We start from the raw sequence: 14,632 nt of genomic DNA, 5'->3' as shown, positions 1-14,632 counted from the left end.
TCCTGGGAATGAAGAATTGTGAAATGCTAAGGGATCTGATCTATGGATGCCTCTCTATGAGGTCCTACTAGTAGTGCTACTAGTTGGGACTGAAAAAGGTAAAGGTTTTTCCTTCTCACTCCCAGAAAAACCTTCCTTTTTTTAAGGTCTGAAAACCCTAAATGTCCACACAGTCTGTGGCTAAGCATGCATACATGCTAGACCATCATACAATAGTAAAAATAAGCCAGAGGTATCTAAGTATAATTGTTAAAAGTTCCAAACATAATTCTTGTACAAATGTATAGTGAGCACATGCTAATGATGTGTTTAACTCATTAATGAGGAGCCAGGCAAGATGGTTCAAAGGCAGATATACAAAATTGATGCAACTATCTAGTCAGTTAAAAAAAAGAAGAATGCTGGAATGAGAGTGCCAAATTAGATACAAAATTAGTTAATATTCCACACATCGATAGAACCACAACTTTCAGAGTTATCTCTTTGCTGGACACAAATCATTTTCATCTCTACTGGACAAAAAACACTTGTACCCTAGAAGTTTTCTGCATGTAAACACCTAACTTTACTCTGTCTAGGCCCTCATCAATAGTAAATAATAATCCCATAGAGTCAGATAGGTCATGTTAGACACTGAAAAGTTAATAGTTTTCGTTTTGCCTGGTTTCTACGGATGTTTGCAATACATTTTTCTTAGCAAAAGGTTCACAGGAAGAAAAATAATACATCCATCAGTCTTCCAAGATATCCAGAGTATGTCTTGAGTGACAACAGGAAGTGGGGGTGGTAGAGGAAAAGAAGAAGAAAAATGGATCCAGGCTCTAGAGATTCTCTTCTGATTGTAGAGGCTTCAGTTGCCCAGACAACAATAAACCCTGTCTTGGGCATTTTGATCTCAGGTGTCTCACTGATGGCAACAGGAATGACGCCCTTCTTTGTATATTTCAACTACTGGTTAAGCTTTATAGATTGCAAAGGAATTTCCTCTGGTTGGCCAGTTCATTCATTCATTACATTTCACGTAATTCATTCATTTATTTATTCATTCATGTCCTTGGCCCTGTATTAGGTGCTGGAGATATAACCAAGAATAAAGTAACAGTTTCTGCCCTCATGGATTTCATATTTTGATGGCAGCTGAGCTAAGCAAGAAAGGAGTAAACATCTACACAGAATATTAATGAATTGTGAGAGTGGTATCAATAAAGGAAGTAAATTGCATTCTCTGATGGAGAACAGTAAGTGGGGCCAGCTTTGAGAAGGTTGATCATTGAAACTTGTCTGAAGAAGCAGCACGTAAACAGAAGCCTGAGAGGTGTGTGGGTGCCGGTGAGGAGCAGAGCTAGGGAACGGGTGTTCCAGACACTGGGAACCTCAAGTGCACAGGCCACGAGGCTGAAGATTGCCCTGTGTGTTCCAGAACCTACCCAGAGTGCAGTGAGTGTGAGGTCAGAAGCAAGGCAGAGGGTGACATAAGGAAAGACCGGAAAGATCATGAAAGTCTTTGCAGGACATAGTAAGAAATTTCTAAGATTTTGTTCTAAAAACAACATAAATCCATTAACTAGTTTTGTGCAATGGAGCAAGAATTTGTATTTAAAATTATCATTCTAGCTGCTACGTAGAGAATGGATTACGGGGCAAGGCTGGAACTAGAAAAAAACATTTGGGAGTCCACTGTGGTAGCCCAGACAAGATACAAAACCTAAAACAATGCAATGACTGTAGAGATGAAGAACAGTGGATGAGTTTGAGATGTATTTTGGAGGTAGGAATACCGTGGGCCTTGCTGTTGGACGTGGAAGATAAGAAAATCAAGAATGATTCCTGGGTTTATGCAATAGTGCAGAGCAATCGATTCTCAGCCTTTGGCTAAGATCAAGTGTAACAGTGCAGAGCAGCCATGTTTGCTGCGTTGGGCAAAATGGAGGATTGGGGGATGGGGAGGAGGCAGAATTAAAATGATTTGGGCAGAGAGTAATCAAAACTTCCATTTTAGACTTATTAAGTTTCCACGTTTGAGTGGATTATGACATATCCAGGTTGAGATGTCAAGTAAGCAATTGGATATGAGTCTGCAGCTCAAGAGGTCTGGGCTTGATGGACGAATTGAGAGTCCCAGCATATAGATGAATACAAGTCTCTGAGAACAGATGGAATCCCCAAGGGTAAAAGTGCAGTTGGAAAATCGGGCCCAGATCTGAGAGACATGTATTAATATGCAAGAGGTAAATAAAGGTAAAACATTTCCATGCCCCTCCTAACTCTTACTGAAACCACCCAGCCATGCCATGATTTAGTCTGTTTCCACTGTGGGACATTCTTAGTCACTGCTACAAATCTGGTCTGTGTGTCCCTAGACGCAATGACTGTCAGGTGATTCCAATATGTGTATCTCGGAACTGTTCTCCATCTCACACTTGATATCACTGAATTCCCAAGAAAATCCTACAGAAATATTATTTTCCTTCTCAACAGGCTTCTAAAAACTTTTCTGATACCCTCTTTCTTGTAACCAAGAGCTCTTCTAAGCAAAGGAGGTAAGGAGTGAAAAGATACAGGGCAGAATGGCGGAGAGGAAACTATTCCTTACCTCTTCTTCTTCAAGTAGAATGAGCCGAACCACAACAATGTGAATTGCATTGCCAATGCTTGGGTTATGGAACAACCCAGTGACCTAGAGTCAGAAATGGAGAACCATTAGCCCATATGAACAGACAATAGCTAAATGCCAGAGGTGGGAAAAACAGCACTGTGATGCACTTAAAATAAACGTTATCTTACAGGTCAGGAAAGTTTGGTGGCATGGAAAGAAGAGATATGCCCCTGGCCCAATCCACATTATGATATTTGAAAGCAAACTTTCCAAAGTGATGGATTGTCTGTGTGCTTGATGGATTGGCACCTTTCTGCCCTTTGACCCTTTCCCTGACCCAGGGTCTTCCTCTCTTTTATTATCAGTGACTCAGGCAAATATCTTTCCCCATCTTCACAGCACTAACACTCTCTCTGGAAAGACAGAAAACATCAAAAATGTAAAAGGGAAGCTTGAAAGTAGGCATCATTAACTTTATTCCAATTCTAGTGCTAAGCGCCTTGAGGAAATTACGTTCTAGTTCTTTGCCTCCGTTTACTCGTTTGTGCATTAACATAAATCAGTGAGATGAAGTCATATTAAAAGGATTGAGTCACTGGATAAATATACCTACTAGAAAATGTGATTGATAAGTTAAAAATTTTCCTAGGATACACATGTTTAAGAGAAAGACTAATGTCCTGAATTTCCATCTTTAATTACTTAAGCAGGGAATAGATTCCTATCTCTATGTTAAAAAGGACAAACAACCCACCTCTCTTATTTTTGGAGGGTGGAGCAGTTCTAATGACATCTGTTTGCCAGCTGCTCCTCCCCCCCACACAGTCTGACATACCATGTTCATGATGGTGAGGATATAGGACTCCACGTTCTCGCTCCCATGATACTCAATCATCTTCGTGTCAGCCACCACCAGCGTCTCCACCCATCTCTCTTTGCTGATGGAACGCCGGGAGAGGCTTCTGCTTGGCAAGTTCTTCCTCTCCCACTTCTCTCGCTGTAACTCTAGCTTCTGGGAAGCGCCAAGCCTGTCTATATATTAAACAGAAGATAGTGGGCTAGTTCTACATATCTCTAAAATATTACTTATGTTTGTAAAGATGAAAGGCCATAAGTTGATGTTTAATAACATACTCGTATGAATGCAATGTTCTTATATACATGACTGAAACGGAAGAAGGAATTTAAATGAATTTTATGACCAAGACAACTGAAATTTGAATTTTACAGAGAGGTTCAAAAGTACTTCTTTGAAATGATTCGTACCTATGTCATGAAAGCGATCCCTCGTTCTTAACAAGATATTATCATCAAGAATGGGAACTTTTTCTTTCTTGTCTTTCTCCTCTAAATTATTCACTGCCTACTGTGTGCAAGGCGGTGTACTCGGCTTTAAAATGCCAAACTGTTTATCTTCATGAACATTTGAGGTATGTACTGCTCTTTTCAAATGTGGAAATTGATGTTCAAAGTGCCCGGTTAAATAACTTCCCCGAAGATCCAGAGTTTTCTATGCCCCCAAATCATGCATCTTCATCTAGACCACACTGTCTCCCACAGAGTAAGCACCCATAAAACTGGAGAACATGTAAGCTGGAAAAGCTGGATGCAGTTCAGGACATCCCACTTCAAAAAGGTATAAAAAGAGCTAGAAAAGATCTGGTGAAGGACAGGAAAATTACCAACGTGCCTAATAGGTTTCAGTACGGAAAAGGTTTAGTATATGAGGGTCATAGTTTGGAAGGCAAAACCTAGGAAAGGCTATAGGATCCTGAACAAAACTGGAATCATTCTCCAAATACCGGAACACCATAACCAGGGAACACCTCCCTGAAACTTAAAAGAGGTCTATTTAAAACTAAACGGAATAAAGTGCTACTTCACTCCTCAGGAAGCTTCGCCCCCGTGGTTGGTGGTCAGGTGTAAGAGGGCTCACAATGGCTTAGGGAGTTGACGAAAGATGAATTTACCAAGAGAGTAAATGAGGAAAGAAACCTGGGCTGATGGCAAGGCAGAGTCTCAGTCTCGGGAGATTTCTATCAGGAGGCCAGCCACACACCCCTACTTCCCCCGTTGGCACCCTGGAACCCTGGCAGGGGCAGAACACAAGAGCAGGGTAGCAAACCTCACATCGCCTTCCGAACCTCTGGTGACGGCCATCCAGCTTCAACCTGAGTATTTCCAGTGGTGGGGCACTCACTACCACACAAGGAATCTTGTTCTGTTAGGCAGTTCCCTTCTGTACTGAGCTGAAACCTCCTCCCTGTACTTTCTATGGATTAATCTGATCCTATTCTTCAAAGCAGTCTAGAGCAAGGCCCCCTCCTGGGGACAACTAAAACCATATCCTCCCCTCTCTCCGCAGTGCTCCTTTGGTCGTAGAGCTGATTACACTGATTTCCTCTCTTACCTTTTGTTCCTCGCTTTCAATGTCTATGTGAAGTTAGAAGACACTGAGTAATATTTACAAAATATGGGAGATAATCATAGGTCAAAATCAATTCAAATTCTATTATTATAAGTTTTGCGTGAAAATAATAAAGCGGTACTTGGATACAAGACTTTTGAAAAATAATCCAGGATGGTATAAGCCTCAGAGGGAAGTCTTGAGAAAGCTTATCAATGGTTAACCCCTCATCTATGATAGAATAACTTGTATTTTCCTTCTCCATGTACTTTGCATGGATAAGTATGACTTCCCTACGAAATCTCCAGAAATGTTCTCAGTGGTTTCTAATTCTTCACCACTAGCTGTCCCCCTGTCTATCACCCTCTCATCCCTTTTTGAAGCTCATAGGAACGTTTCCAAACTACAATCTGTTTCCAAATCTCTCTGTGCAAGCCACAATTGAGCCCATGTGGGGGTTCTGGAAGGGGTATTAGCAGACTGGGCCAGGGAGAGGAATCCTGTCAACATAGGTCAGGTGCAATGCCATTCTCTCATTCCCCGCCCTGTTCTTGTCACGTGGGGGTGGATCTGGTCCAAGCTGCAAGGATGCTAGGAGCTCTCCATGAGCTTATGTATTTGGGCGACCAACAGATAAGCTTCTTCACCCAAGGACCCTCATAAAACCCTTGGTAAATAGGCCTCCTCTCCTCACTTGGGCCTACAGGCTCGGCGTCCATCCCCTCAGTGCTGGACTCCGCTTGCAGGCTTCAGCTCACTGCAGTTGGCAGGGACCATGAAATATGCAACCCTTTCATTAAAGCAGAACCGTGTGCTCCAGGCTGCAGCCTTAGGTCCCTGGCCCGGTGTGGTTCTCCTCTCCTCTCAGGCCCTCAGGTATCGAAGGTTAGAAGCTAGCAAGAGGCTGGCGTACGTAAGAAGTTGGTAGAATAAAAGTGATTTCTCTGTTTCTCTCAGTCCTTTCTTTCTTTTCTCACTTCTCCTTCTTTAATCGCCCTCCTCAACTTCTTATCTTCCCAATTTTGAGAAAGAGAGTCTAAAGAAAAGGAAAAAAAGATCTCTTTAAAGCCCATCAAGTTATTTTCATTTTTCCAGTAAATAATCCAGTGAGTTACACAGTAAATGCTCATGTAGGAGGAAATGTGAAAATAAGAGCTGGGTCTAGTGAAGACATAGATCTATTTTAAAATTTTCTACAAGACCTATCTATACTAAACACTTGCTGAAGGCCAAATCCTGTGCTAATCATTCTACACACAATATTTTACTTAATTGTGCCAGCAAATCCATGAAATAAACCCTAATACCATCACTATTGTATAGATGAAAAAACTGAGGCTGAACGAGATTAGGAATTTCCCCAAAGTCACATAGTAAATGACAGAGCCTAGATCTAGCAAGTCTATCTGATTCCACTACCGCAACAACAAAGATTGATGGACTAGGCTCTGTCGGGCAAGCCCTACTCTACTTTACTATGAATAGAGGCAAAGAAGTGACATAATTCCTGCACTTATACAACAGCCAGTCTAATTGTGAGTAATACAAAATGAACATAGGACAACATCATTATCAGGTTTTAAATAATCCCAAGGAGAAATATTAGTTCTATTATGGAAAGTGCCAGACGCTTTACTGACGTGGTGAGATTTGAATTGGGCCCTGACAGGACTGATCTGGGAGAAAGGATTGTATATATCTAGTCTGACTTTGCTGAGTCCTGATGAAGTCATCTCGGACGTGACAGAAGAAATGCTTCTGCTTTTAAAATTTCTAAGAATTTTGAAAGGACAAGAAGCCAGCTCTACACATTTATCCTCAAGGCCTGATGACAAAGCCAGACAGTTCTTCAGGGGCGGGGAGGTGTCACAATTCTAAGAAGCTCTCCTGGCACCTCCAGACAGACAGAGAGACACACACACACACACACACACACACACACACACACACACACAGAGTCTTAATTTGCTCCGGCTGCCATACCAAAATACCACAGACTGGGTTGTGTAAACAACAATTTATTTTCTCATAGCCCTGGAAGCTGAAAGTCCAAGACCATGCCTGCATGATTTGGTTCTGGTGGGAGCTCTCTTCCTGGCTGTGTGCTGACACGGTCTTTCCTCAACGTGTGCATGTGGAGCGACAGAGATCACCTTCTCATCCTCTTCTTCTAAGGCCACCAATCCTATTGGATTAAGGCCACCAATCCTATTGGATTAAGACCCATCCTTATGACCTCATTTAACCTTAGTTGTCTCCTAAAAGCCCTATGTCCAAATATAGTCACAAGGGGCAGCGCAGGGGGAACGGGGATTAGAGTTTCCACACAAGACATTTGGGAAGACACAATTCAGTCCACACCACACACACACTAGATCTCCCTCTTCTGGGCTGGGATAACTTCTAGGCAGCCCTGGAGTCAAACACTTTCCACACTGCTGTCATTTCCTGCTACTTGAGAGGCTGTGCAATAAGCTTTAAGTACCTAAAGGGCCAGAAGTGCATCTCCTTCAGCTTTGCACCCAGTGCCCAATACCATGTCTAGCAAAGAGAGGCGCCCAATAAATGTTTCATACATGGATGAAGGAAAAACAAGATGAACTGGAACTAATTTATGAATCATACATAAGAAAGAACTGCAAGAACTGTCTACCTTTCCCCATGACATGGCTTGTTTCGATTAGAGAATTCTCCACGGTGAGATTGTGAAGTGTTTGCTTTAAGGGGAGAAATGCAGTAAAACAGGCAGTTTGAGTAAGGACAATTTCCCATCCTGACGCAGGACTGACTTTCTTAAGCCTGAAGCTAAGGAAGTACCGATATCCATCCAGTATCTGCTGAGATGTCCAGGATGCCCTGGGTGGTAACAGAGCACAGGTCCTAGAGATCCCTGGAAAGTACGAATAACTGAGTAGTTTTTCCTTCTCCAAATGGTTTAGGCAGCACTTCATAAAGCTGTCTCTCCTTTAAAGCTTTCTCAGGTAGCAGAGCCTTTAACTGCTATCTGTCAGATTTAGGGTTGTCTGCAGACAAGCAAGAACCATGCCTTGAGAAGGTTGCATGGAGGAGGCTTGAATGGTACCAGGGAGCAAGGAAAGTGAACACAGAAAGCAGAAGACTGGCTGGTACAAAGTCTCCTGCACTTGAAGGGATGATTTTTAGCATTCATTCCCGTGGCCTCTAGCCTGGGCAACGAGGCCCACCTCTTCTGCGTAGGGCATTGCGCAAGGCTTTGCCTCCTACCCTAACTCAACTTTGCCCTCACCTGGTTCTCTTCTGCTGCTGCACACCCAGATCCCATAGAGAAGGAGGATTGCTGCCTGGCCTGTAATGGTTGACCACTCACTGGCAGGCACAAATTGCCTCAGGCATGTTCAGTATGGTCTTCTTGAGAGATCTGAAGGCACCAAGGTTTCATGGACAGGGGAAAACAACAGTCCTCAACTCATGTGCACGTTTAAATGCAGCAAGAACATGTTGAGTGATACCTACTGGATTGCTCATAACGTTCTCCCCACTGGCATCAAGGCTCCGCATGTCGGTCAGAAAAAAACGTGGGAGTCAGTTATGTTTGTTGCTGCTATGCCCCAGATCACACATAACTGCTCGCTATTTCATGTCACCAACTTGACTCCAGGGCATAAATAGTTCTAAGTTCCTCCTCCTGTACCACTAGAATCTCTCAGAAAAATGTACATCCTGCGTGATAAGTACTAAAGGGGCAAGACAGCACGAGTCAGGCTGGAAGTCAAGAGGGAAGAAGTCTTTGAGGGCACTAATGAGAAAACTACATCGCAGAGATCTGGAGAAACCACCGGACCCTTTTTTGAGCAGAGGGAAATAGAACAACTCCACCCTGATGAGACTGAACTTTTAGATAAAGTGAAAGAGACCATATTTACATGTGGTCATATTTATATACCAATGGACATATTACTATAAACATATAAACATATGGGCATATTTTACAGTTCTTTCCCTCTACCTTATGCTAATGCTTAATTTCACACAAACATAACTTCTTGCTTGCCCATTTATTATAAATATAGTATTTATATTCATACAGATTTATAATGTTCTTTTTTTCTTCTAGCAGACATGGCCCTCTTCCACCCAGAACCTAAGCCAACAGAGGTACATTTCCTTAGTTTTCCGCTGTGGGATTCTTTTGTTGGTTGGTTGGTTTTGCTTCCAACCTCTTCACTGAGAATGACTAGGATACCTCTTCACTGAGAATGACACTTTTTCAATTTCATCTTTATGTAGGCGTCTGCTTTCAGCTCTCTACTGTCTATGAGGTCGGAAACTTCTCCTCAGTCCCCCACACATGGGCTCTTAGAATGCAGAGTTCAGAAAGCTCCAAGGAAGCCATTTTTTTCAGCATTTGGTTAACTTCTGTATCTGCATTTACATCTTTTTTTTTCCCATTCCTGCCCTCCCTCCATTTTCTTTTGTGCCTCTGAGAACTTTGCACATATTCTTGCCTACTCTACTATCTGTATTTAAAGAAAAAAATTATAAAAGCTCTTTATCCAGAATTTTTAAGTTTTACATACTAGGGGTAGGGGTATGAATTTATGCAAGTTCTCTAGTTTACAACATTTTTGTGTCACTTTTCAGGGTGAAATTCAGCCTCACTCTAGTTACAGAAGAATATATGCTATAGAAACAGGAATGCTATAGAGTGCATAGTTTCCCAATGTGTTATAAGAATCTATTTTCAAAAATAATCGAAAGACACTGAACCTGTCTTTATTTTCCTCAGGCCCTCTGGGACATCACAAGCCTGATAGAGTAATTCAGGGCAGAGGGACTCAGGAGACATAAATTATAATCTTAGGGGACATTAGATCCGCTGTAATCAGGAATCACTTCACTCTTGTGATGAATGCCAAAAAGAGAGACTCTGCAATTTGCTTTTTTCTAGTAAAGGTCAGAAAGATATTATTTTTTAATTTCCACATATTTGTGGGTTTTTTCCTGCTGTCTTTTTGCAGTTGATATCCAATTTCAAAGCCTTGTGATCAGAGAATATGCTTGGTATAGAATGATATTATATTTGTTATAAACCAAAGGCAGGATTTTATCTATTAGCAAATGTAGCCAATACAATGGATCTGCCACTGTTAATTCTTAGCTCAAAGAAACTTCTGTGTTTCATTTTATTTCCTTCTGCCTGGGTCAGCCTGCCCTTTTGGACAGCGTGTCCCCGAGAGGAAAGCCTTTCTTTACAAGAGAGAACTGGATCAGTGCCTCAGTCATTTGTGTACTCAAGACTTGGCACAGAGCCGGGTGTCATCTAACATGCAATAAATACTTGCTGAATGAATGTATGGACTCATTCACTTAATATTTATTTGTGGGGGTAGGGTGGTGTTTAGAGCAGTAAACAAGACAGAAACAAAACGGTGTTCACATTCGAGTGAATCTAACCTGAATTTTATCATTCACTCATCAACATGAGCCCCTCTGGGCCTAACTCTGGGACAGTAACAGTGATAAGTATGTTAGAGAAGATGCGAGATTCCACTTACCTGAGGCACCTAGAAGAGTCAAATTCAAGAGACAGGCAACAGAATGGTGGTTGCCAAGGGCTGGCATGGGAGGGAAATTTTGAGGAGTTATTGTTTCACTGGTACAGAGTTTCAGTTTGGAAAGATGAAAAAAGTTTGCTAGACACATAGACAGTGGTAGCTGCACAACAATGTGACTGTTTTAAAGCCACTGAAATGCACACTTAAAATAGTTCAAATGGTACATTTTATGTTATGTAGATTTTACCACAATTAAAAAATAAATTAAAAAAATATTAACTTCCATGGTAGATGGTGGAAACTGAAGTGAACACAGACCTACCCAATCAACTGCACATTCTATCATTGCATCAGTAATTCCCAAAGTGACCTTTCAGCCCCTAAAGAGACTCAATCACCAATCACTGTTTCACAATCACTGAAGTGTGCTTATTGAGACAGTAACATTTCAACAACTGGAATTATCAAAGTAAGACTTTTCTAAATAAGCTTTAATTAACATTTTAATTAGCCAGAAATTCCATTTTACAAATCATTCCAGTGACACGAGGTATAAATTAAAAGTTCTTTGCCTGGCCCTTTCCTGGAGCCTTGACTGCCACCTGACTGGTCCTGTCCTCTGTGACTTTCTCCCCCTGTCCTGGGGCTCCAATCCATCCATCAGTGCTGACAGGCCCATCTTGACTTAACCTTTATGCCTCTGCCCACTTCTGCCCTATTGAGGCTATTAGAGTTTCCTAGGCAGCTCTTTTTGGCTTAATATTGTCTACCTAAGATGATAAGAGTTTGGAGGCTAAAGAGATCAAGGAAACTGGATTCAATGAGCACCTGTTATTTTCAATCACCCTGAGGAGATAAATAAAATCAACTTTGCTTCCACTGAGGCACTCTTTGTCTAGTCAGCAGGTGGAATAGACTTACTTCTCAAGGTGGTAAGCAGGGCTTTCGGAGTGGGTAGCATGTAACTAGATAGGATGAGAAGGATGAACAAGGTGCAGAGAAAAGGGTCATCATGTAGCCTTTCGAGAATTCCAAATGGCCTGGATAATTCCAAATGGCCTAATCCTAAACTATTTCCATTTGCTAAGTAATTAGGGGACATCAGCTCTCTTTTATAATTATGTTATACTTTGCTTATTAAAATGAGCATGCATTTCGGAACCAACACAAGCAGGGATGGTGGGAGGAATCCAGAGAGCCTGCAAAAGGGCCCCAGATGGAAGCGGGACAAGGACTCGTTTTGCTGCAAAGATTCCATAATGTGGACATTTATAGATAGTTCCCATGTCTGTAACTGAGTGGTGACTCGTCGTGGTTCCCATCATATGAAAATTGAACCGTGACCACCAGATAAGCTGAAAGAATTTAAAAAGAATGAGTGAAACTTGTTCTTCCCAATAAGAGCATGTATCTTTTACACAATCATAGTTGCTTCTCTTAACAACCTGAGGACAGGAGAGCAGGTATTACCAACCCCATTTTACATAGAGGTCAACTGTATTTTTAAAAGCTTAAATTAGGAGGCATAGACACACAGAACAATGGAACAGAACAGAGAATTCAGAAAAAGACCCACAAGACGATGCCTCACCGATTTTTGATAAAGGTATAAACTCATTCAATGGAGGAGATCCTGGAGCAATTGGGCAACCACAGGCAAAACAAACAACACTGACCTAAGCCTCATTTTTTTTTTAATAAAAATTACTTCAAAATGTATGAATGTATGGACTTAATCATGAAATGTAAAATTGTATAATTATTAGGAAAAACAGGAGAAAATCTTTGGGTCCTAGGACTAAGCAAAGAATCCTAAGACTATCTACAAAAGAGAAAATTGATAAATTGGACCTCACCAAAATTTAAAATTTTTGCTCTGCAAAAGCCAATTTGAAATATAGAGCTTTGTTCTAGGGTCATGAAAATGTTCTAAAGTTGACTGTGGTGATGGTTGAACCCCTCTGTGCATATACACAAACCCACTGAATTGTAAACTTTAAATGGGTGAATTATATTTAAGTAAATTATGTCTCAACAAAGATGTTATTTTTAAAAATGACTATGTGAAGAAGATGAAAAGATAAGCTCCATACTGGAAGAAAACATCTGCAAACCACATATTTAACAAAAGACTAGCATCATCAAGATATATAAGGAAGTAAAAAACTCAACAGTAAGCAAAAAAAAAAAATCAAATTAAAAATGAGGAAAAGACAGGAACAAATATTTCACTGAAGATGATATACAGATGTCTAAAAAGCACATGAAAAGATGTTCAACATCATTACTGATCAGGGAGGTGCAAATTAAAACCACAATGAGATATCACTACATACCTATCAAAATGGTTAAAGACAAACAAATGAAGAAACAAAAACTCATAGATACAGAAAATAGTTTAGTGGTGACCAAAGGGTAAGAGAGGACGGGGGTGGTAGATTAAAGGGGATCCAATATATGGTGATGGAAAGAGAATTGACTCTGGGTAGTGAACACACAATGTGATATATAGATGATATATTACAGAATTGTACCTGAAATCTACGTAACTTTACCAACCAGTGCCACCCCAATAAATTTTAATTAAAAAGAAAATCAATGGCAATTAGTTTAGGTTCTAAGTTTTGGTTAGGTGATGGTGGCTTAGCAAAAATGAAAAAAAAATGGTGACATGGTGACATTATTACTATCGTGATACTGGATGTGGACAACTGGATCACCACACACTGTGGGCTTGTCAGTTTCTTACAAAACTACTCATGCAATTACCATATGACCCAACAGTCTTTTGGGCATTTATCTTAGAGAAATGATCATTTATGTTCACCCCAAAACCAGTACACAAATGTTCCTTGCAACTTTATTTGTAATAACCAACAACTAGATACAGCTGAGCTGTCCTTAAAGAAGTGACTGGTTCAACATTACGGTATGTACACACCATGGAATACTACTCAGCAACAAAAAGGAACAAACTATTGATACACACAACAACTTGGGTAAATGTCTAGGGAATTATGCTGAGAGAAAAAAGGCAACCCCAAAAGGTTATACATTGTGTGACTCCATTTATATAACATTTTTGAAATGAAAAAAATTCTAGAAAACTTTAGAATAGATTAGTGGTTGAAAGAGGTTAGAAATGCGGGATGGGGAGCACAGGAGGAAGGAGTGGTTATAAAAGAGCAATATACAGGATTGCTCCTTGTGGGGATGGAACTCTTCAGTATCCTGTGTTGATGGATGCATGAAACTATATATGTAATAAAATTGTGTAGCACTAATTACACAGACACACAAACACATACGCATGAATATAAGTGAAATTGGGGAAACCAGAATCATATCAGTGGATTATGTCAATGTCAATATCCTGATTGTGATATTGTACTATTGTTTGTAAGATGTTACATTGGGGGATACTGGGTGAAGGCTATAAGGGATCTCTTTCTATTATACCCTACAATTGTATGTGAATCTACAATGACCTAAATAACAATTTTATTAAAATAAAAATTATCTGTCCAGGCTCACACAGTAGTAGCAAAAGCAAAAACGGAACCTAAATTTCTTGTCCAGAGGAACAGGAATTCCTCTACTCTTCTGGCTCAGAAGCTCTCTGAGACCCTGATCTGTGTTTCCTTCCTGCTTGACTGGACTTCCATGTTTCCCCAAAAATAAGACCTAGCAGGACCATCAGCTCCAATACATCTTTTGGAGCAAAAATTAATGTACGACCCGATGTATTATATCATATTATATTATATCATATATTATATTATATTATATTAAAGACCCAGTCTTATATTATATAAGACTCAGTATTATATTATATTATATATTATATTATATTATACCTGGTCTTATTTTAATATAATATTAATTTTTGCTCCAAAAGCTACACTAGAGCTGATGGTCCAGCTAGATCTTATTTTTTGGGAAATATAGTAGCACCAAGAAGAGCAACCTCTGAGAAACCCAAGTGGGGGAGGGCAAAGGGAAATGTCAATAATAACAATAGCATGCATGCTATAATCTCAGGTATGGGAAATTAGAGATGTGTACATAAATACATAAAAACAAATGAGGTAAATC

General features: G+C 40.4%; 1 protein-coding gene across 1 annotated transcript in view; it reads right to left on the bottom strand.

The window, feature by feature from the left end:
• ADAMTS12 (ADAM metallopeptidase with thrombospondin type 1 motif 12) overlaps window positions 1-5,722 on the bottom strand; it is a gene marked incomplete at both ends in the record, with an annotated part of 123,721 nt that extends 117,999 nt beyond the window's left edge. The window contains 3 exons of the mRNA XM_081053587.1: window positions 2,594-2,677; window positions 3,432-3,628; window positions 5,698-5,722. Coding sequence (XP_080909713.1) covers window positions 2,594-2,677; window positions 3,432-3,628; window positions 5,698-5,722 — 306 coding nt within the window. The remainder of the gene's footprint in view (window positions 1-2,593; window positions 2,678-3,431; window positions 3,629-5,697) is intronic.
• Between the last annotated feature and the right edge of the window lie 8,910 nt (window positions 5,723-14,632).

The sequence above is a fragment of the Rhinolophus hipposideros genome, assembly GCF_964194185.1.
Source record: "Rhinolophus hipposideros genome assembly, chromosome: 7".
In the NCBI taxonomy this organism is placed as follows: Eukaryota; Metazoa; Chordata; class Mammalia; order Chiroptera; family Rhinolophidae; genus Rhinolophus; species Rhinolophus hipposideros.
Note: the sequence above shows the minus strand (reverse complement) of the source record. Positions and strands in the feature narration are given on the sequence as shown.